We start from the raw sequence: 21,963 nt of genomic DNA, 5'->3' as shown, positions 1-21,963 counted from the left end.
ACACCGGGATGGCTGGGAAGGTGGCACTGCTCCTGTGGGGTGAGTGCCCCGGGCATGGGCCTGACACCCTGGGGATGGGGAGGGGAGGGGGCACAGGGGGGCTGTGGGGTCCCCTGATGTCCCCAATGCCAGCAGGGCACAGAGCCCAGTGTGACCAGAGTTGTGGGGTGGCTTTGGGGACAGGAACACAGAACAGGAACAAAGAACTCAGATGTGGGGACAGCGGGATGGAATGTGGGGACAAGGATGTGGCAGAAGGAACCTTGGAGCTTGAGCAGCTGTGGGGACAGGGACACAAAGATGTAGGGACAGGGACAACAGGATTGGTACCATGTGCTTGGGCCATGGGTCCAGGCGCCATTGGAATGCGATGATGGGCACAGGGCCATGGGGATGTGGGGATGGGGTGGCAGGGGTAACCTGTGCTAACATGGGGCCCCATGCATGAGCATGGCTTGACTGCTGTGTCCCTGTCCTTGAGACATCTGTGCCACACCAGTGCCCCCACAGAGACTGGCAACAGCCCCTAAACCCCATGCCTCTGTGCCTCTGTTCCTGCAGTGCCACCCCCACCCAGCCCTGTCCCTTCTCCCTTCCAGCCCAGACCCTCGGCCTCGCTGGTGAGTCCTCGGGGGATGCCATGGCCCCACCCTGCTGTCCCCAGCCCCACACTGGCCCTGGCAGGCTGGTGTCTTCTGTCACCCACAGGTGCCCATACCACCCAGCTCCTGGTGGAGCCCCCCTGGAGGCCAGCAGTGCTGTGGGACCGGATGACACTGACCTGCCAGGGCTCAGGGACTGCTGGTGCCACCATCTGGTACAAGGATGGGCAGCGCTGGGGGCAGGAAAGGCGCGATCACGTCACTGTCACTGAGATTGGACCTACCCGTGTGACAGACCTGGCACCGGGCTCAGTTCTCCCGTGAGAGTCTCAGACGGTGAGGGGGATTTGGGTGTCCCAAGCCTGGCACCCACGGGGTGTCTGAGGGCTCTGGGTGGTCTCTGTTCCATTGGTCACCTGCTGTGTGACCAGAGCCCATCCCCCGCTCTTGGGACATCCCAGAGCATCCCAGTGTAGAGGGACCCCCATGTTGGAACTGGGGACCCCTGGTGCTCTGGGTGTGACATAATGGGGGGTCCTGGTGCCCTTGGGTGTGACAGGACCCCTCTGTCCCCCAGACCCACTGGTGCTGCAGGTGCCAGCGTGGACGCTGCTGGAGGGGGACACACTGACACTGCGCTGCCGGGGCCGGTGGAACAACGTGGTCACCTCGGTGTCCTTCTACCATGAAGGGAAGAAACTGAGGGGACTTCGTCATAGTATAAAGCTGTCCCTGTCCTCCCTGCAGCTGAGCCAAAGTGGCAAGTACAGCTGCAGGTGCTGGGTGGGATCCTGGGGGCAGCAGGATTCACCGCAAGTGACAGTGACAGTGCAAGGTGAGCATCCCAGAGCATCCCAGTGTGGGGGAACCCGTGTTGGAATTGGGGACCCCTTGTACACTGGGTGTGACCCAATGGGGGGATCCCCATGCAAATGCGACCCTGTTGTGACAGCACCCCCCTGTCCTGCAGCCCGGTTAGAGTTGTGGGTGTCAGCACGGGAGCTGCTGGAGGGGGACACGGTGATACTGCGCTGCCAGCGCTGGCGGGACTATCCTGTCACCAAGGTGCGATTCTTCCATGGAGTCAAGGAGGTGGAGGGGTCCCGTAGTGGGACCGAGCTGTTGTTGTCCCCTCTGCAGCTGCACCACAGTGGAAACTACAGCTGCAGGGGCTTGGTGGATTCCGAAATGTCATCGTGGGCACAGTCGGCACCAGTGACAGTGACAGTGCACGGTGAGAACCCCCATGGCTGGAACTCCAATCTCCTGACGCCCCCAAAGCCACTTCCCAGCACACTCAGAGTCACAGTCCTCACCTCCCCTCTCCTTCCCAGAGCTCTTCTCAGTGCCTGTGCTGGAGGGTCCCCTCGAGCCCATCGTGGGGTCCCCCCTGACTCTCAGCTGCCTCAGCACCCCCAGCCCCCTGCGGCCCCGAGCCCCCCTCCTGCACGTGTTCTACCAAGATGGGCAGGTGGTGGGGGGCCCTCAGGGGTCCCCACAGCTGCTGGTGCCCACCGTGGGGGTCTCCAACTCGGGGAATTACAGCTGCCAGGTGCACTCTGACATGGGGTCCGTGCGAAAAAGCAGCGCCTGGATCCACATCACGGTGCGCAGGGAGTGTGGGGATGGGCACAGGGAGCCCCCAGAGACGCCCTGAGTGCCTTGGTTGGAGACCTCAAGGTCTCCCTGACACCTTTCTTGGGTCCTCCCACCTCTCTCCTGTGCCCTTCACCCCCCCTTGATGTGACCCCATCCCCAACATCCCCCATAGCCTTGTCCCTATCCCCCCATACCAGGTGCCAGCCCCTCCCTGTGGCCTCAGCCCTGTCTTTGTCCCTGCAGTGCCTGTGGCCAATGCCACCATCACCCCCGGTCACCTGTCACACCAGATACATGCAGGTGACAACGTGACCCTGCACTGCTCGGTGCAGGTGGGCTCAGCCCCTGTCACCTTCACCTGGCTGCACGACGGGCAGGATGTGGCCTGGGGTCCCCTCCTGGAGCTCAGGGACATTGATGTGGGACATTCAGGCACCTACCAGTGTGTGGCCACCAACCAGCTGGGACAGGACGGGCACCGCGTGTTCCGGGCACTCAGCCCTGAGCTGGCCCTGGAGGTGACACCTGGCTCACCCTGGGTCACAGGTGGGTTCACACAGGATCACCAGGGTGTGCAAGACCCTTGGGGTGATGGGTGATCCTGATGTGACCCCCCTCTGTTTCTTGCAGTGGCCGCAGGGGTCGGTGGGGCCCTTTTGTTCCTGCTCCTGCTTGTGGCTGTCATTGTGGCCTGGCACTGGAGGCACCGTGTGGGTGGGTGACAATGGGGGGACAGGGGTCATGGAGAGGGGTGTCAAGGGCCCCAGAGAAGAGGAGCCATAGGGCAGCACCCACAGCCCTTGACTTGGGAGGGGCTGAGTCCTCAGTGGTCATGGCTCAGAGCTGTTGGAGGGTCCTGCCGGCATGTTGGGGGTTCTGTCAGGGGTCCCAATCCCTGCCAGGGTTGGGGATCTGGGGGCTCAGTGTGGTGGTGCAAGTGGGGTGGGTCAGGGATACTGGGGGGGCATCAGGGATACTGGGGGGGCCTGGGGAGAATTGTGTGTCTGGTGGTGGTTCAGCATTCCCAAGGGTGGATGGGGGCCCCTGGGTCTCCAAAGTCACCCCTCCAGTTTTCCTTTGCAGATGCCAGGAAGCACCAGGAAAGGTGAGTGCAGCCTCCAGCCATGATACACCCAAACCCCAGCACCTCCCATCCCCTTCCACATACCCACTTATTCCCACAGGGCCCGAGCAGACTCCCTGACATCCCTAATGGAGGATCCTCAGGCGACGTACATGGAGCTGCACAGGCAACCGTGGGAACCCAGTGACATCTATGACGATCTACAGCAAAAGTTGTGATGCTCTGGGAAGTGGGAGCACTGGGTGACACTGGGGGTGCTCCCTCCATGGCTCCTGTGGTTGCCCATCCTTCCAAGGGAGGTGGTCATGGGTCAGGGGGAGGCTACACAGGGCACCCTGTGCTCCCCATTTCCTCTCCCAGTACCCCCAAGGGCTCCCCCACCGCTTCGATCGTACCTGCAGGGGCTCCCCAGCCCCATCCAAGTGCCCAAGTACCCTCAGGGACTGCCCCATTCTCTCCCCACAGTGCTTGCAGTGCACCCAGGGCTTCCCCATTTCCCCTCCTACTACCCCTGTCCCATTCCACTGGAAAAGGGGGAGTTGGGGAGGATTCTTGCTGAAAGGTTTCTAAGGTGAAAATGAAGCACAAAAGTGGCAACATTATATCTGAGAACTGTTTATTGATAAAGGAGGATAAGCGTTCATACCAAAGGGGGATAGAAGGGAGCAGAAAAGGAAAAGGATAGAGACAGATACAGAAGTCAGGGACAGCGTTACCACAAGGAGCCCGGGCGCTCTGTGGGCATCAGCTGGGCAGATGGAGTGTGTGTGCTGCAAGCCAGGGCGAGCCCACATGGCTTTTGTGAGTGGCTGAGCATGATTTCCAAGGACGGCACCTGCGTGTCTCTGGCATGGGCGAGCGATGGCTGCAGGCTGGCTGCTGCGGGCTGGCTGCAGGCCGGTGCTGCAGCACTGGTGGCTCTGGGCTGGCTGCCGTGGGCTGGGGCTGCGGTGGGCAGGTGCAGCAGGCTCGGTGCTGTGGGCAGCATGGGAAACGCAGCAGAGTCAGCGGGTGGGTGCAGGCAGCATCCGCTCCATTTGGGAGCAATGAAGGAATGTCCAGGACGAGCAAGAAAGAGCTGCCTCATGGAAGCAGCGAAGTAGGGAAGAACATGTGTGGACAGGGAAGAAGAACCACCGGGAGGAAAAGGCGGTTTGGGGGTAGTATCAGTGGTATTTTTGCCCAACATCTGGGAGGAATGATGCATCTGACTTCATCTTATCAGAAGGCTAATTAAGTACTTTATTATACTATATTATTGTATATTATATTACATTACATCTAAACTGAATCTGCCAAGCACTCAACTGCACTCCACTGAACACAATCTCATGACTGTCAGCCAACAGTCCCCACACACACACACCTGGATTCAATTGGTCAGTGAATCAAAACACTCACACCAGAATCCAATCACAAATTCCCTTCAGGTAAACAATCTTCCACAATGCATTCCACTTGTCAACAACACAGGGGCAGTAAATGAGATAAGAATTGTTTGGATCATCCTTTGCCTCTCCCAGTGCTTCTCCCCGGTTCAGAGAATGTCAGTCCCACAGGGGAGGAGGGCGAAACTGGCCCTCCGAGCAAGCCCCTGATCCCTCCAGGAAACCCAAAGCAAAATGCTCCTGTTGTGTCACAGTTAGCTGCTTTTACTTGCAAAGGCTCCTCTCACAGCCTGATTTCCCTGGCACTTTTCCCCAGACATTTTTCCCAGGCATCTGTCCCACCAGCCAGTGGGGGTCACTCACATCCCGATCACTGATGCTTTCTTTCCCCTGATTCTCTGTTGTGTGAAGCCTCGCCTAGGACATGGTTCCCAGCACATGGACAGCCCACAGAGTCATTTTTCACCTCATGTGTAACATATGTTGAGACATAAATCAAAATCAGATTTGGTCCTCTTTACCCCGATGTGCTTAGTAGCTCTGCAATCCCCCTTCCAGTGCTCCCAATGAGGTGGCTTACTGGTGCCCGTCCCAGTTCCAAGGGGGCACAGGACCTGGTTCCCTGCTCCTGGGACAAAAATGCAGATCTTTGGTTAAACTGGCAGAAATGGTATTTCTTTGTTCAGCTCTGTCAAGGAAGCTGAACAAGGTGGGAACCTCACTTGGAAAGGAAAACACGACCCCCTTCTCTCTGAACTATTATAACTTTGGAAATTACAGGGCTTTTAGGTAAATATGTGGGAACAGGAATAACAGTTCTTTACTGGTAGATATTGACAGAAACAAGTTAATGGAAGCTGACTTTTACTGGATATTATATGAATTGATATTATATTATTGATTATACTGTTGAATAAATATTGTGATGTTGCTCAGATAGTGAAAAGTATTGTGGAGTGGCTGATGTTGTTGTGGTGGCCGGGAGTGCTCCCTTCGGCTCCCTCCGCTGGCCGTGGTTATAACTGCCACAAAAACCAACAGCGCTGAGCGGGAGGGAAAGTTCTGGATTTGTGTTGTTGGTTCTGTTCTGGTTTATCAATTTCCCAGGAAAGAGCTGGTATTCCTTTTCCTACACTTTGGCCTGGAAGCCAGATCATCATTGAAATTAAAAAAAAATTCTGAGATGGGTTTTCCATTCCAGGAATTTCCCCCAGTTTCCTTGGCAGATATTTCTCATTTAAATGAGTTGCCAACTTCTGGGTTCCTGCCTGGATGGGACAGGCACCCCATGAGCAGATAGGGTCAGGGACTTGGCTACCTCATGCTCTGCCTTTTAAGCCAGTTCGGTCACCAAGGGCCCTCTCCTCAGCTGGCACTTCTGGTCATCCAGCCACTCAGGAGTTGGCTTTGTCAAAGCGTCACACTTTCCCCAGTGTGCCATGGCTGACAGATGATGGACAGACTGTTGTGGTGTGCTTTAATGTCCCATTTTAGACTTCCAGGTCACTTCCCCAGGTGTGCCTGTACCTCTCTCCCTTCCCCCTTGCCCCCATGCTGAGTAAGTCCTGTCAATCAGGCTCAACATTCCAGCAAGGCGTCATGTGATTGGTCAAGTTCAAAGGATGCCCCTCAGGCCTGGGGGTCATTGGCCTTTCTGGGTGTCATCTTCCCCTGAGACCATGCCCCTCTCACCGGGTTGGTGGCTCACCTGTACCTCCCCTCCCCCTGTCCCTGAGCTTAAAAGGTGAATCAGATCATGCGGCAAAGATTTCTGTTGGAGCAGTTGCTCACGTTCAGACCTCTGTAACCATGGAATAAACCTCTGGACATTAAACCCTCCAGCAGAATCCTCTCCCTTTTCTCTTCACCATCACCTGAAGCCATTCCTCCTGAGGTAAACGGGGTTCCTAACAAGCCTGGACTTGTTCAGTGCCCAGCTGCAATCTCCAGGAAGCCAAGATATCTCTGGGGTGACACACCGCAGTTTCTGCCTTTGGCCCAGCAGCAAGGGTCAGACTGGCCCAGGCACAATCTAACTGATAATATTGGGAGCCATATTCCAATATTTGGTGTCCCTGAGGTGGGCTAAGCGACTCTGCAGCCCGAGACGGACTCGCAGCTCCTCAGAGAAGCTTCTGGCAGCCGTGCATCCAGCTGAAAAGGGCTTTGGTTGCATCACCCTCAGCTAGAGACTTCGGGAATATTCCCAGAAGAAGTTTCGTGGACTGTTCGGCACTTCTGGAAAGCCCAGCTCCTTTCTGGTGAGGAGATTTTCCAGAGGGAGGACAGGGTAGCCTCTCTTGCCCATAGAGAGGTCCTATTCCGGTGAGGAGACCTGCCTTAGACCCCAGCCAGCTACAGCTTCCATTTCGAGTGAGTATCTTTGCTCTCGGTAGAGCAGAAGCTCAAAAACAGACTCTGCCGTGAGTTCTGTTCCTTTTTTTTGCCTTTGCATTTTTGGCTGCGCAGCCCCACAGACGGGAATTCATTGCATTCTAGCTTTTAGCTTTCTGCTGCGTGTGTTACTCTCTTTTGGAATTCGCGCCGGAGTGGGAGTGCTCTCTGCCCTTCCCCCCGGCTCTGCAGCGCAGCGTGCTCGGCTCTCTCCACGTGGTCGGGGGATCCCTCTCTCTCTCTCTCTCTCTCTCTCTCTCTTTCTCTCTCTCTCTCTCCCTCTCTCTCTCTCTGTGTTGGGGAGGGGGGGCTCTCGGCTCTCTTGCCGCGGGGGACTCTCTTTCTCTCTTTCTGTGCAGGGGAAGGGGGGGTTCTCTGCACACGCGTCGCGGGGGGCCCCGGTTTCGGCTTGCCACGTGGCGTGGCTGCTCTCTCTGCTCCGCGGGGGGGCTGCATTCCACGGCGGGGGAGGCTTTGTTTCCACCTCAGCTGGGCAGGGCGTGCCCTGCTGCTGCTGCCCGGGAATTTTAAAAGCAGTATCTACAGCTGCATTGTGAAGCTTTTGTCTGTTCGTTATCGCTTTCCTATCTGTGTTTTTTTTTTTTTTAGAAATCGGTAGCTGATTTTAGCTTTGTTTTTGGTCCGGCGGGATTTAGTACTTTGCTTTTTTACATCTAACATGGGTTTGAAACTCAGCATTGTACAAAAAGGGATGTATTATAATATTATTAGCATTTTAGACAGCGGTAATGTCAAATTCTCAAAGGGAAAATTGAAACAGTTTATAAGATGGCTTTTCCTCCACTTCCCACAAATCTCCCCTGAAGAAATCCACAATATTCAATTCTGGGATAAAGTTGGGAATGAATTGATAACCTTAGGACAATCTGGCAATGCACCCTCAGCTAAATTTGTGTTTTGGAGTTTACAAATTCAAACAGCATTGCTCAAACAAAAGGAAATGGAGAAAAAGCCAAATGTAAAGCCATGTACCTCTGCTCTCCCTGTTTCTCCCCCTCCTAGCTCTAAAACCCCTAATCCTCTTTCCCCAAAACTTGGTATTTTAAAGAGAGCACACTCATTGGGAAGTCGACTCCCAGAGTCTGTTAAAACTCCTGAGTTGCCCTGTCCACAAGGCCCTGGCCAGGCTGCGTAGAACCTTCCCCAATCCCTTGTGTCCCATCCTCTGAAACCCAGAGTACGTGTCAGCTTTCCAGAGAGCAGTGATGCCCAAAATGGCCCCCAGTCCCTAGGGGGTCCACAAGATGGTGGATGCCACGTGGCATCTTCCCAAACCTGGTCTTCTTCTTCCCCAAATCCTCTTAAGCATCCGGAAACTCCAGCCCCATCCCCCTCTCCTCCTGTTCCTCGTGATACCTTTCCCCCTCCCCCTCCCTTTCCTGCAATACCCTCAGCTCCACCCCTCTACTCCTCCCAGGGGGCATCTGCTGACATGATGTCACCAGATGTCCCCGCCCCCTTCCTGCCCCTTGACCCCGCCCCTTGTTCCCACGGTGTCCCTGCCCCCTGCTTGCCCCCTGACCCCGCCCCCTGTTCCCACAGTTTCCCCGCCCCTTGCCGTCCCCCTGTCACCGCCCCCTCCCTGGGTTCCCACGATGGGGACACACCCACTGCCATTCCCCAAACCTGTATCTGTGATCCCAATGCTTCCAATTCAAGGGATACAGAGCAGGGAACGGCAGACCTAATGCATAGTCCCATGTTGTCACTGGCTCCTGTTACCTTTCAGCCTGCAGCTCATGGGGGAGCAGCTCCAACTGCTAATTGGAGTTCTTTTGGACGACAATTGATTAAAGACATCTGTAAGTCTCATAAAGAATATGGTCCACACAGTCCATATTTCCGTGGCCTTTTAAATTCTGAACTGAGTAGGACTGTGGTGATTCCACGTGATTTAAAACAGCTTTTTTCCTGTCTCATGACCTCCATGGAATTCAAATTATGGGAAATAGCATGGAAACAAATGCTGAATGATGCTCTCCCAGGCTTGCATGCTGATCCAAACACAGCCAAAGACAACAGTGGTAACCCTATCACCATTGAGCACCTCTGTGGTGAGGGCCAATGGTCTTCTCCCTCGATCCAAGCTACTGCAATTCCTGCAGAAACACTCGAGAAAGTAAAAGAAGCAGCTGAAAAAGCGTTCTTTTCCCTACAACCTGAGGGGCCTTTTGAGCCCTATAGTAAAATTAAACAGCTATCATCAGAGCCTTTTTTGAAATTTGTAGAAAGGTTAACTAGAGCTATTGAAATACAAGTTAAAAAAGAGAATGCTAGGGAAGCAATTTTAGAGGAAATGGCATTTACAAATGCAAATGAACAGTGTCAAGCGGCAATCCTGAGCCTTCCTATAGAATCTCACCCCACACTAAAAGATAGGCTTCTAGTCTGTAACAGGAAAGTGCCTCTGATGAGTGTGGCTGAAGACACCAGACCAAGGCTGCTGCCAAGACCACCTCAGCGCGTCGCCGTTGCCAGCCCTGCGCCTTTACCCTCAGCACAACAGTACCCTGGGCAGCAGCGGAGACCAGCAATGGCTGAGCCCACAAAACCATGCCTGCTTTGTAACAACCTAGGGCACTGGAGTAACCAGTGCCCCCTGAAAAGCGAATTTGATGAATTTAGAAATGGCAGGGGAGGAGAACTACAAGCCCTCCCTGGGGGTCAACAACAACAAAAAAACTGAAAAGGGAGCGCCCGCCTGCCAGGCATGCAGACACAAAAAGAGCAGGCCAAGGGAAGAAGGGTAGCAAAATAAATCAAGCGCGTGATGATATTCATGTTTGTGTAAGTGAAGCAGGTGCTTCAAAGACTGTGTATGATTTAGATGATCCTGTGTTAACCACGTCTTCTGTCAATGAGCCTGACAGGTTGCAGCTGACAGAGTCACTCCACCTGGAGAACACTGACTGGCATTTTGTCTCTGTTAATCCTGAACAGAAAGGTACTTGGAACCGGATTCGTTGTAAGTACATCGTCATTGGGGACACCAAACACACACCACAAGAGATCAGAATTGCTCCGGGAATGACAACATCAGATCCTGAGCAATTCGTTCTCGGCCTGCATTGTTTCCACCCACCCCTGTTTCTTCCCAAGGGACAAATTGTTGCACAAGCTATCCCTGTGCCATCTTTACCTGAAAATATCGAAAAACAAGGGCCCACAGTCGCCCAGGTCCCACTTATTGGGAAAAACAAACCCAAATTATGGTGTAATGTCAGTGGGGGTGGGGAGTCTAAACGCATTGAGATGCTTGTAGACACAGGTGCAGACTGCACAGTGATGCCAGTACAAGACTGGCCAGCACATTGGCCTTTGCAAAATGTTGCAGGTCATCTTCGAGGTGTAGGAGGTCTGCAATTGGCAAGACAATCCAAAAGCATTATTCAATTTGAGGGACCAAACGGACAATTGGCAAATATCCGTCCATTTGTGTTAGATTTTTCGGAACCTTTGTTAGGGAGAGATTTAATGGCTCAGTGGGGTGTCACAATTGATATTCCAGACTCTCCACAGCATATTTGTACAGCAGTCACTGAACAACAGCGCCCCACCCAAAAACTGAAGTGGAAAACAGACAAACCAGTTGATGTAAAACAGTGGCTGCACAGTAAACAAAAAATAAAGGTGCTTGAAGAACTAGTGGAAGAGCAACTAAAAAAGGGCCACATTGTGGAGACCATGTCCCCATGGAACTCCCCAGTGTTTGTCATCCAAAAAGCTGACAAAAAGAGATGGCGACTCCTCTGCAACCTCCGACAAATTAATAATGTAATTGAAGATATGGGTTCTCCCCAACCTGGTATGCCATCCCCAACAATGCTTCCCCAAGATTGGAAACTGGCTGCTATTGATATTAAAGATTGTTTTTTCCAAATCCCCTTGCACCCTGACGATGCACCGCGTTTTGCATTCTCTGTCCCTTCCATTAATATGGAATCACCTATGAAAAGGTACCATTGGACCATTCTTCCTCAGGGATTAAAGGTATCTCCAGCTATCTGCCAGTGGTATGTCTCTTCCCTGCTTTCCCCAGTACGTGCAGCCGCAGAGAAGGCCATCATCTATCATTATATGGATGATATCCTTGTGTGTGCCCCCAATGATGATTTACTCACACATGTGCTTGACCTAACGATCGATGCATTGATTGTTGCAGGGTTCGAGCTCCAGGAAAAGAAAATTCAAAAGATGCCACCTTGGAAGTATTTGGGCTTAGAAATTGGAAATAGGACCATTATTCCTCAAAAACTAGAAATCAATCCAAGGATCAAGACCCTTGCGGATGTCCACAAGTTGTGTGGGTCTTTGAATTGGGTAAGACCATGGCTCGGTCTGACTAACGAAGACCTTGCCCCTCTTTTCAATTTATTGAAAGGGGGAGAGGACCCAGGTGCTCCTAGGTCTATTACCCCAGAGGCACGGAAAGCTCTAGAAAAGGTTCAGATTGCAATGTCCACAAGACAGGCCAACTGATGCTGGCCTGACCTGCCATTCAAATTTATCATCCTAGGTAAGTTGCCACACCTCCATGGAATTATTTTCCAGTGGGAGGAAAAACAAACACCTAAGGCAAAGAACACACCAAAAAAGGACCGGGACCAGAGGGACCCTCTCTTGATCATAGAATGGGTTTTCCTCAGTCACAAAAGGTCCAAGAGACTGACGAAGCCTCAGGAGCTGGTAGCAGAACTGATCCGGAAAGCAAGGACCCGGATCAGGGAGTTAGCAGGATGTGATTTTAAATGCATTCACATTCCAGTTGAGTTAAAATCAGGTCAAATTACTATGAAAATACTGGAACAATTGTTTCAAGAAAATGAAGTGTTGCAGTTTGCTCTGGATTCCTACTCAGGACAAATTTCAGTAGTGCGGCCCGCTCACAAATTGTTCGAACAAGATGTTCAATTTACCTTAAAATTGAGAAGTGCTCTAAGTAGGAGACCTTTAAAAAGGGCTCTAACTGTCTTCACAGATGCATCCGGGAGGTCCCACAAGTCTGTTATGACTTGGAAGGATCCTCAAACCCAGCAGTGGGAGACAGACATTGCTGAGGTGGAAGGTTCACCTCAGGTTGCTGAATTGGCTGCAGTTGTTAGGGCCTTTGAAAGGTTCTCAGAACCATTTAATCTGATTACAGACTCTGCATATGTGGCAGGAGTAGTATCCAGGGCAGATCAAGCAATACTGCAAGATGTGTCTAACATCGCACTTTTCGAATTGCTCTCAAAACTGGTAAAGTTAGTCACTCACCGAGAGCAACCTTTTTATGTGATGCATGTCAGGTCACACACTGACTTGCCAGGGTTTATCGCTGAAGGCAACAGAAGGGCAGATGCTCTTGCTGCACCTGTAGTGATGGCCACTCTCCCAAATGTTTTTGAACAGGAAAAAATCAGCCACCAGCTTTTCCACCAAAATGCACCTGGCCTGGTTTGTCAGTGTAACATCACTCGAGAACAGGCCAAAGCGATTGTGGCCACATGCCCAAATTGCCAGCAACATGCACTCCCTACAGTGAGTACGGGAGCAAACCCAAGGGGACTGAACAGTTGTGAACTGTGGCAAACAGATGTAACACACATACAGTCTTTTGGACGGCAGAAATATGTTCATATTAGTGTAGATACCTTTTCTGGAGCGGTCTATGCTTCTGCCCACACAGGAGAATCATCTATCGATGCTATTAAGCACCTCTTACAGGCTTTTTCTTTCATGGGCATCCCCAAGGAGCTGAAAACTGATAATGGGCCTGCTTATAAATCCAAGGAATTCGGGAGCTTCCTGCAGCAATGGGGAGTAGAGCACAAAACTGGCATCCCCTACTCCCCTACAGGTCAAGCCATTGGAGAAAGAACTCACTGTGATATTAAAAGTGTCCTGGACCAGCAACAACAGGTTCTGAAGGTAGAACCTCCCCACATCCGGTTATCCAGGGTGCTATTCACAATCAATTTCCTGAATTGTTCTTTTGACAGCCTGAACCCACCCATCCTATACCACTTTGGGGGGAGCAATCATAGGTTAATGAAAGAAAAACCTCCGGTTTTAGTAAAGGACCCTGAGACTTGGAAAATGGTGGGAACTTACAAATTGGTTACTTGAGGACGTGGATACGCCTGTGTGTCCACCTCCTCTGGTGTAAGGTGGGTTCCTTCCAAATGGGTACGCCCTATGTTCCCAAGGTCTCAGAGAAATCCACAGAAGCACCCCAGGTTGCTCACGCTGCCTGGAGAAAAAAACGCCGCACGCGTTCTCTGGAGGAAATTCCATTTAAGCCTCCTATCTGGAATAGTTTGTAATATATGTTTGTTTCAAGTTTTTGTACCAGTTTAGATCCCACTGTTCGTGTGTAGCCTCGAGACGCCGTGAGACCGAACCTGCTTCTCGTCCTACTCGTGATCATCCCACCTGTGACCTCCTGCATAGTGCCGCAGCCCAAACCACATATGGACTACCTTGACAGAGGCTCCCGGACATCAACAGAGAAACTGACAACGGGCTGAATGGACTGTTCAAAGGCTGGGGACTCTCGGGCTGGTTGGGATCTATTCTGAAAACTGTGTTTTTAGTGCTGTTTATTTTAGTTACTGTAGTTGTTAGCATTGTTTTTGGACTAATCAAACGCATGGTCCTCAAGTTAATTTCAAGCTCATCTCCCCCTCCTGAGGTCTACCATTTGGAAGCCCTCAGTGCTCCAATAGATGACCTGGAAGCTTCAGTGGAAAACACTCACCCTCCTGTAGAGGAAGAACTGGTTTGCCAACCATGGTTTAGCAATCATTCTGCACCACAAACACAGTCCTCTTCTTTTTAAACAAAACTAGGGGGAGATGTTGTGGCGTGCTGTAATGTCCCATTTTAGAATTCCAGGTCACTTTCCCAGGTGTGCCAATACCTCTCTCCCTTCCCCCTTGCCCCCATGCTGAGTGAGTCCTGTCAATCAGGCTTAGCATTCCAGCAAGGCGTCGTGTGATTGGTCAAGTTCAAAGGATGCCCCTATGCCCAGAGGTCATTGGCCTGTCTGGGTGTCATCTTCCCCTGAGACCCTGCCCCTCTCACCTGGTTGGTGGCTCACCTGTACCTCCCCTCCCCCTGTCCCTGAGCTTAAAAGGTGAATCAGATCATGCAGCGAAGATTCTGTTGGAGCAGTTGCTCGCGTTCAGGCCTCTGTAACCATGGAATAAACCTCTGGACATTAAACCCTCCAGCAGAATCCTCTCCTTTTTCTCTTCACCATTGCCTGAATCCATTTCTCCTGAGGTAAACGGGGTTCCTAACAAGCCTGGACTCGTTCAGTGCCCAGCTGCAACCACCAGCAAGCCAAGGTATCTCTGGGGTGATACACCGCAGTTGCTGCCTTTGGCCCAGCAGCGAGGGTCAGACTGGCCCAGGCACAATCTAACTGGTAATATTGGGATTTATATTCCAATAACAGATGGTGCCCTGTCTCACCACAAGCAAGGCCTGACCGACCCCTGCCACACACAGCTGTTCGAAAATGTCTCCAACTTCAAATTTTTCCTGTCTCTGACACCCTGCCCTGTGCCGTGGCCTGATTTTGACTGCCCTGGGAAAGTGGGAGGCTCAGGAACCTCCTCAGTGCCTTTTTGAGGTCCTCGTGTGGGGAACATGGCAGAGGAGGGGTTTGGGACAGGGGACAAGAGAATCCAGAGCCTCCTGAAGGCCACTTTGGCCATCAGAGCAAGAAAGGTCCAGGGCTCTGCCAGATTCCTCTGGTGGAGGAAATGTGATGGGGGGGGGGAAGTGTTCGGGGATTGTTCTTTGTTGGTGGTTTTGCCTGGAAATCGTTCCTTGTGTGACAATTTGGGCTCTGAACCTTGTTGCTGTTGCTGTTGGTTTTGTTCTTTCATTGCTGATTCAGGAAATTTTTCTTCTCTCAGACTTTAGGGATCTTTGTGCCTCCATGGGGAGCGGTAGGGAAAGGGGCAGCAGCCCCTGGGTTTTAGTGGCAACACAGAACTGGAGAATCCCATTCCTAAAGCTCAACAAAGCTGAACAAACACCATCTCTGCCAATTTATCCAAAAAGCTGCATTTTGGACTAAATAAAAAGGAAATGGGTCCAGTGTCCCCTAGCACTAGGACGAGGCTGGCAAGCCATGGGTGTACTGGGAGCACTGGGAGGGGGAAAGGGGAGCACTGGGTGCCCTGTGCAGCCCCCCCTGACCCGTGATCATCACCCCAGGCAGGATGGGCCACCATGGGAGCCATGGGACGGGGACTCCCAGTGTCCCCCATTGTCGCAGGATGTTCCCATGGATGTCACTGGTGTCCTGCAGTCACCCATGTGGTCCTGGCAGCTCTGCATGGGTCACCTGGGGGTCCTTGGGGGGGGGCAGGAAGAGACACCTGGCTTAGGGTGACATCCATAGGTGACATGTCCATGTCCCCACATATCCCCCATAGTCACCCCCTGCCCCCTCATGTCCAGCCCCTCCCCCACCTCCAAGGGATAAGGGGGTTCTGGGAGGCCCTGTGGGGATAAGGGGGGGTCTGAGGGGTGTCTGGGGAGGGGGTCAGGCAAAGTCATGGCTGGAACTCCCCACTCACCTGTCCTGGGATTTCCTGAGAGCTGCAAGAAGAGGAGGATGGGGTGATCATGGGGTCCCCTGGGCCCCAACTCCACCTGGGTCCTTTAAATGTCCACTGGAGCCCTGAGCCCCCACCAGACACTGATTTCTACTGGACTGCCAGGCCCCTGCCCCACAAAGCACCCCTGTGGAGCCCCAGAACACCTGAGGCACCCATGTACTCCAGCCCCCTTCCCAGGAACCCTGAACCCCTGAGTACCCCTCAAGCCTCCAGGAACCCCAAGAATGGAATGCAGAGAAGCTTCCAAACTGCTCCAGGACCCCTGAGGATCTCTTAACATCCCTGCACAACTCTCCAACACCTCCCTAAAAGCCCCCAGGAGATCCCAGTGTCACCCCAATATTCCTCAAGGCCCTTCATGGGACAGCCCAGGACCCTCCAAAAGACCCCCAAGCAAAGGTCACTTGGGGGCTAAGCTTCCTCCATATCTGGGGCTTTGGGTGATGCCCCAACAGACCCCCAGTGTGTGGGGCTTCCCCCCAGTTCCTGTAGGACCTTGTACCCCCCCCATTGTCACGCACCCTGGTGGTGCCACCAGTGACAGCCCCCGATGACAGCCAGGAGCAGGAGCAGGAACAGGAGGGTCCTGCCGACATTCACAGCCACTGCTGGGGACAGAGGGGACACATTGGGGTCACTCTGAACTGCAGGAGTCCTGAACACCCTGGTGACCCCCTGAGACCCCACCTGTGAGGCAGGGTGAGCCAGGTGTCACCTCCAGGGCCAGTTCAATGCTGAGTGCCCGGAACACGCGGTGCCCGTCCTGTCCCAGCTGGTTGGTGGCCACGCACTGGTAGGTGCCTGAATGTCCCACATCGATGTCCCTGTGCTCCAGAAGGGGACCCCGGGCCACCTCCTGCCCGTTGTGCAGCCAGGTGAAGGTGACAGGGGCTGAGCCCACCTGCACTGAGCAGTGCAGGGTCACGTTGTCACCTGCACTCACCTGGTGTGACAGGGGACTGAGGGTGATGGTGGAATTGGCCACGGGCACTGCCGGGACAGAGGCGGTGCTTGTACCTGGTGAGTTGGAATGGGGTGCGGTGGGTGGGGTCATCCCCAGCCCGAGGGTCCTGCTCACCCAGGATGGTGACATTCAGGGGGTCACTCTCAGCCACGCTGTTCCCGTCACTGACCCGGCACCGGTACTGGCCGCTGTCATTGTCCCCAACGTGGCGCAGCTCCAGGTGGGGGCCGGTGCCCAGCAGTGTCCCCGAGCCCTCCCGGTACCAGGAGAAGGACAGGGGACCTGTCCATATGGCCACTGCACAGCTCAGCACCAGGCTGTCCCCGAGTGCCACCTGTCCCCCAAGGGGCTGCGCTGACAGGGACACCCCCGAGGGCGGGACCCCTGCGGGAGAGTGGGACACCAGGGGACAGTGAGGGAACCGGGGGGAGTCAAGGAGGGGCAGGGGAATTCCAGTGAGGGAGAGGGGGTACAGAGATTGGGGGAGGGAGGCTTAGAAAGGAACCCCGAGGGATGATAAGGGGGTCAGGGAGGGAACACCTGGAGAGGGAGGTGGGAAACACCAGGAAGGGTACGGGGACCATGGGGGGGGATGGTGAGACTTGGGCAATGTGCAGAGACCTCAGAGAGGGGTGGAGGGACCCAGGGATGGGGGAGGGGACCCAACAAAGGATGGAGGGAAACACAAGCCAGGAATGGGGGGAGCTTAGGAGCAACCCAGGGCAGCGATGGCAGGACACAGAAAATGCACCAGGGAAGGATGAGGGTACCCATGTACAGGGTAGGGGTCCCGAGGAGAGACCCGAGAAAGGATGGGGGGGGCAGGGAGGGATCTGGAAAAGGTTGGGTGCCCCAGAGCAGGCGTGAGGGAGGGCTAAGAGATGCCAGGCAGTGTGGGGGTCCCGAGGCATCTGTGGGGGCTCCTCGTGCCCATCCCCACACTCACTGCACACCGTGACGCGGAGCCGGTTGCTGCTCTTCTGTACGGACCCCCCCTGGGAGCGCACCTCACAGCCATAATTCCCTGAGTAGGAGACCCCCACAGCGGGCACCAGCATCTGCGGGGACCGCTGTGGGCCCCCCACCACCTGCCCATCCTGATAGAACACGTGCAGGAGGGGGGCTCGGGGCCGCAGGGGGCTGGGGGTGCTGAGGCAGCTGAGAGTCAGGGGGGATCCCACGGTGAGCTTGCGGGGAGCCTCCAGCACTGGGACCGAGAAGAGCTCTGGGAAGGAGAGGAGAGGGGAGGACTGTGACTCTGAGAGCGCTGGGAAGTGGCTTTGGGAGTGTCAAAATATTAAAGTTCCAGCCATGGGCGTGGTCACCATGCACTGTCACTGTCACTGGTGCTGAACGTGACGGCCAGAACCCCACCAAGCCCTCACATCGGTAGCGGCCGCTGTGGTGCAGCTGCAGAGGTGAAAGGGACAGCTTGTTCCCACTGAGGGACCCCCTGATTTCCTTCTCCTCCCGATAAAATCGCACCCTGGTGAGATGGTTTTCCTGCCGGCACCGGCAGCGCAGTGTCAAGGTGTCCCCCTCCAGCAGTGCCCACGCTGGCACCTGCAGCACCAGCTGGTCTGTGGGACAGGAAGGTCACATCTCACTGATGAGACTGGTCTGAGGTGGGTGCCCATAGCACCGGGGACATGCGGGTGCACTGGGCTGCTCTGGGGTGCACTGGGATGTCCCTGTGTGCAGGGCACAGGCTCTTGCCACGCAAGTGGTGTGAGGCCATCCACGGAATGGAGCCCACCCTTACCGCTCTGGGGCCCCCATGATCATTAAAGGTTTCCCCTCACCATCTAAGACTGTCAAGGGGAGGCTGCGCCCAGTGCCGGGTCTGTCACATGTGTAGGTGCCACTCTCGGTGACAGTGAGGCGGTCCTGTCCCTTCTGCCACCAACGCTGCCGGTCCTTGTACCAGGTGGTGGCACCGGCAGTCCCCGAGCCCTGGCAGGTCAGTGTCACCCGGTCCCAAAGCACCGCTGGCCTCCAGGGAGGCTCCACCAGGACCTGGGTGGTCTGGGCACCTGTGGGTGACAGGGGACACCAGCCTGCCAGGGCCAGTGTGGGGCTGGGGACAGCGGATTGGGGCCATGGCATCCCCTGAGGACTCACCAGTGACGCCGAGGGTCTGGGCTGGAAGGGAGAAGGGACAGGGCTCAGTGGGGGTGTCGCCATGGGGACAGAGGCACATGGGGTACAGGGTGTGGTGGCTGTCCCCAAACTGTCCCCGTGGGGACAGATGCTCTTGTGGGAAAGTGTGTGGGTGGTCCCCAAAAGTCTGGAAAGGCAGGGGGACATGTCTGTGTCACAGCCACCCGTGTACCACATCCATGTGGCACAGACACTTTGGGAACAGGGACGCCGAGGCCACCCCGGGCTGAGGCAGAACATGGGGACACTGAGAACACCCCGGGCATGAGGACACCACGGACACAGCCCATGCTGGCCCAGGTCACCCCCACCAGCTCATGATCCCATCCCCGTGATCCCATCCCCATGGCCACATCCTCATGGTTCTTGTCCCTGCATCCCAGTTTGCTTGTCCCTATCTCCGGAGCTACCTGAGCCCAAAGGTGCCAGTCCCCACATTCCTGTCCCCACATCCCCATCCCCAAATTCCTGCCCCCTCTTCCTGTACCGAAAGCCACTCTACATCCCCAGTCCTACCAAGGTCCACTGTGGGTATCATGGACTGGCTCTGCTGGCATTGGGGACCTCAGGGGACCCCACAGCCCCCCTGTGCCCCCTTCCCTCCCCATCCCCAGGGTGTCAGGCCCGTGCCCCGGGGCACTCACCCCACAGGAGCAGCGCCACCTTCCCAGCCATCCCGGTGTCCCCAGCCATGTGCACTGGCTGTCACTCGCTGCTGTGGCCACCGCTCCCCTGGCTGGCGGCTCTTTGGATGAAGGGGAAGGAAGCGAGGTCACGTCTGTCCCCACATGTAGGTGGCCCTTGGTGGGGGCAGGGTGGCCACAAGCTGGGCACAGGCTGGGGACAAGTCTGCATAGTCTGAGGACATGTTGGGGGATGGTGTTGCCAGGAGTGGGGGGCTCAGGGGATGTGGAGAACCAAGATCGGTGTCCAGGAGAATGGTGGTCCAGGGGAATTGGGTTCTCCATGCCTGGGGGGATTCAGGGATGGGGTGCTGTAAGAACATGGTCCCCAAGGATTTGGGGTCATGGCATGTGGGTGCCAGGGTTGGGGGTGCTGGGGGAAAATGGGGACCCTCGGGAATAAGGGTTGTGGGGGAAGAAGCAGCCCATGGGGTGGGATCAAGGCAATGGTGGTGCTGGGCAATGGCAGTCCTGGGATGGGTGTCCCCAGGGAGGAGAGACCAAGGCCATGGGGGTCCCATGGTTGGGTTGCCAGGGGAATGGGGGTTTCAGGGATGGGCAGTGGCGCAATGGACGCAGGGATCTCAGCTCCTTCCCTGGGTACTTCAGATTTTGGTTGTTTAACAGCCTAACAAAGCCAACCTGGGGTGCTCGTTCCCTGGGCAGAAACACGTGGGGGTCCTGGATAGCTCTACCTCTGTGCCCTCCCCCACCCTTGAATTTTTCCTCTCTTTATTTCTCTTTGTTGCTTATTTTCCTCATTTTTGTACCATGTCCCCTCACCCCCATTCCTGACTCAGCAATCTCAGGGAGCACCTGAGCAGAGAAGGCGTTGGAGGGACCAGGGGAGTCATAAAATGGGGTGTGGGGGATGCAGGGATGGCGGGGGGAGGCTGTGGGTGATAGAGGCGTTGGGCTGTGCCTCCTCAACACTTTCACTTTCCTTTTCCTTGCCAAGAAAGAAGAGGCTATTGGTGCTCAATTTCAGATGTGAAAGTGGGGGGTTCTGTCCTAGGGTAGCACATCCAGGGGCTCCTGTCCTGAGGGGATCCTGTCCCAGGGGTGGCACATCCTGGGGACCCCTGTCAATGCAAGGATGGGGCCCAGCCATGGCCCAGCCCCACTGCACAGGGATGGCCATTGCCCAGCCCTGCTCTGCCCAGCCCCAGGTGGCAGCCAGCACCTGAGGGTCCCTCCTGCCCCCTTGGCTTTGATTCTGGCAGCTTTAGAGCTGCTGCAGAGGTGAGAATTCTGTGGGTAGAAACAGGCCTGCCTGTGGTTTGCTCAGCCCTGCAAGAAGAACAAAACCCAAAGGGAGCCCAAGCAGTGGCTCTGTGAGGGCCTTTGATGGTTTTCAGAGCAGGGCTGGCTGGAAACACCCCCTGCAGGGGCAGCTGTGGGAGAACCAGTCTGGAAATGTAGCAATTGATCATTTTGTCCCTGTCCCCAAGGGACTGAGTCCCAGACTGGTGTGCAAATCCCACAACAATCTTCTGAACAACCTGACCTGGACCCTCCTCCTCCTCCCTGCCTTGCCGTGCATGGACAGTGGCCGCATGCCCCGCACCCACCACAGCCGCTCTCTCACTGCCCTCCACGCCTGGATGGGGAGAGAAAATTGAGCAAAGGGTTCCTGGGTTGAGACAAGGACCAGAAGAGATCACTCATCAAATCCTGTCATGGGTAAAACTGCCTCGGAATTAGAGATACGAATTGAATTTATTGCTGACAAAATCAGAGCAGGATAAGGATAAGTCAAATAAATGCTTCAATACTCCTTCTCCCTGTTATGTATGACTATGTAGTCATTGGTTTTCACTATTATATTGGGTTTTTGCAAATTATTTTGATACAATACAGTTTGTAATAAGTTCTTAACTGCTTTTGGTACACTACAGTTTGTCAGCCTTTTCACTCTAAACTCTGTGTAGAATATATATTTAAATGTGATAAAAATATTATAGTTTAGGCTCTCCCAAAATATCAAAATAGAGACAATGTGCTGTGTATTACAACATTAACTGTTGCAGTAGTAGCTAAAGCCTTTTTTTGCGTAACTAAGTGACAATGGTGAGAATAACTCAGATAACTTTGTGAAATAGCTAATGTTGATTAAATGTACTGGCGGAGTTTCTCATCTGTACGATAGGAACACATTGAAAAGTAGCAAGTGAAAAAACATCAAAAGAAAGAATGCAAAGAGGAATTTGCCACTGACCGTTCAGTTATCAAGAACTGTCAAACCACAGAACAGGGGGGCCTTGTGAGGACATAAAATATGTAAATTTAATCTGCAGTATGGCACGTACTTTATGAAAATTAATCAAGGGTCAAACCATGTAAAAGGATTCCTGTAATGCATAAACTGGAAAGAATGTTTAAATATGTATAACTCTTCCAATTATATATTTCAAAATATATACAATGAAAAGGTATGGAAGAGGAATTGT

General features: G+C 54.2%; 1 protein-coding gene across 1 annotated transcript; it reads right to left on the bottom strand.

Moving 5' to 3' along the window:
• Positions 1–15,192: 15,192 nt before the first annotated feature.
• On the bottom strand, positions 15,193–21,071 carry LOC131092989 (Fc receptor-like protein 2). The gene is made up of 12 exons (XM_058039995.1): positions 21,021–21,071; positions 19,494–19,575; positions 18,792–18,812; positions 18,473–18,703; positions 17,996–18,250; positions 17,617–17,895; positions 16,785–17,054; positions 16,394–16,696; positions 16,228–16,314; positions 15,665–15,686; positions 15,558–15,618; positions 15,193–15,231 (listed from the first exon to the last, which is right to left on the bottom strand). Exons 1-12 carry the CDS (start codon positions 21,069–21,071, stop codon positions 15,193–15,195), a joined length of 1,701 nt encoding a protein of 566 aa, XP_057895978.1.
• Positions 21,072–21,963: the final 892 nt, after the last annotated feature.

This window comes from Melospiza georgiana, chromosome 23, assembly GCF_028018845.1.
Source record: "Melospiza georgiana isolate bMelGeo1 chromosome 23, bMelGeo1.pri, whole genome shotgun sequence".
Classification (NCBI taxonomy): Eukaryota; Metazoa; Chordata; class Aves; order Passeriformes; family Passerellidae; genus Melospiza; species Melospiza georgiana.
This window is presented reverse-complemented; position numbering and strand designations above follow the sequence as displayed.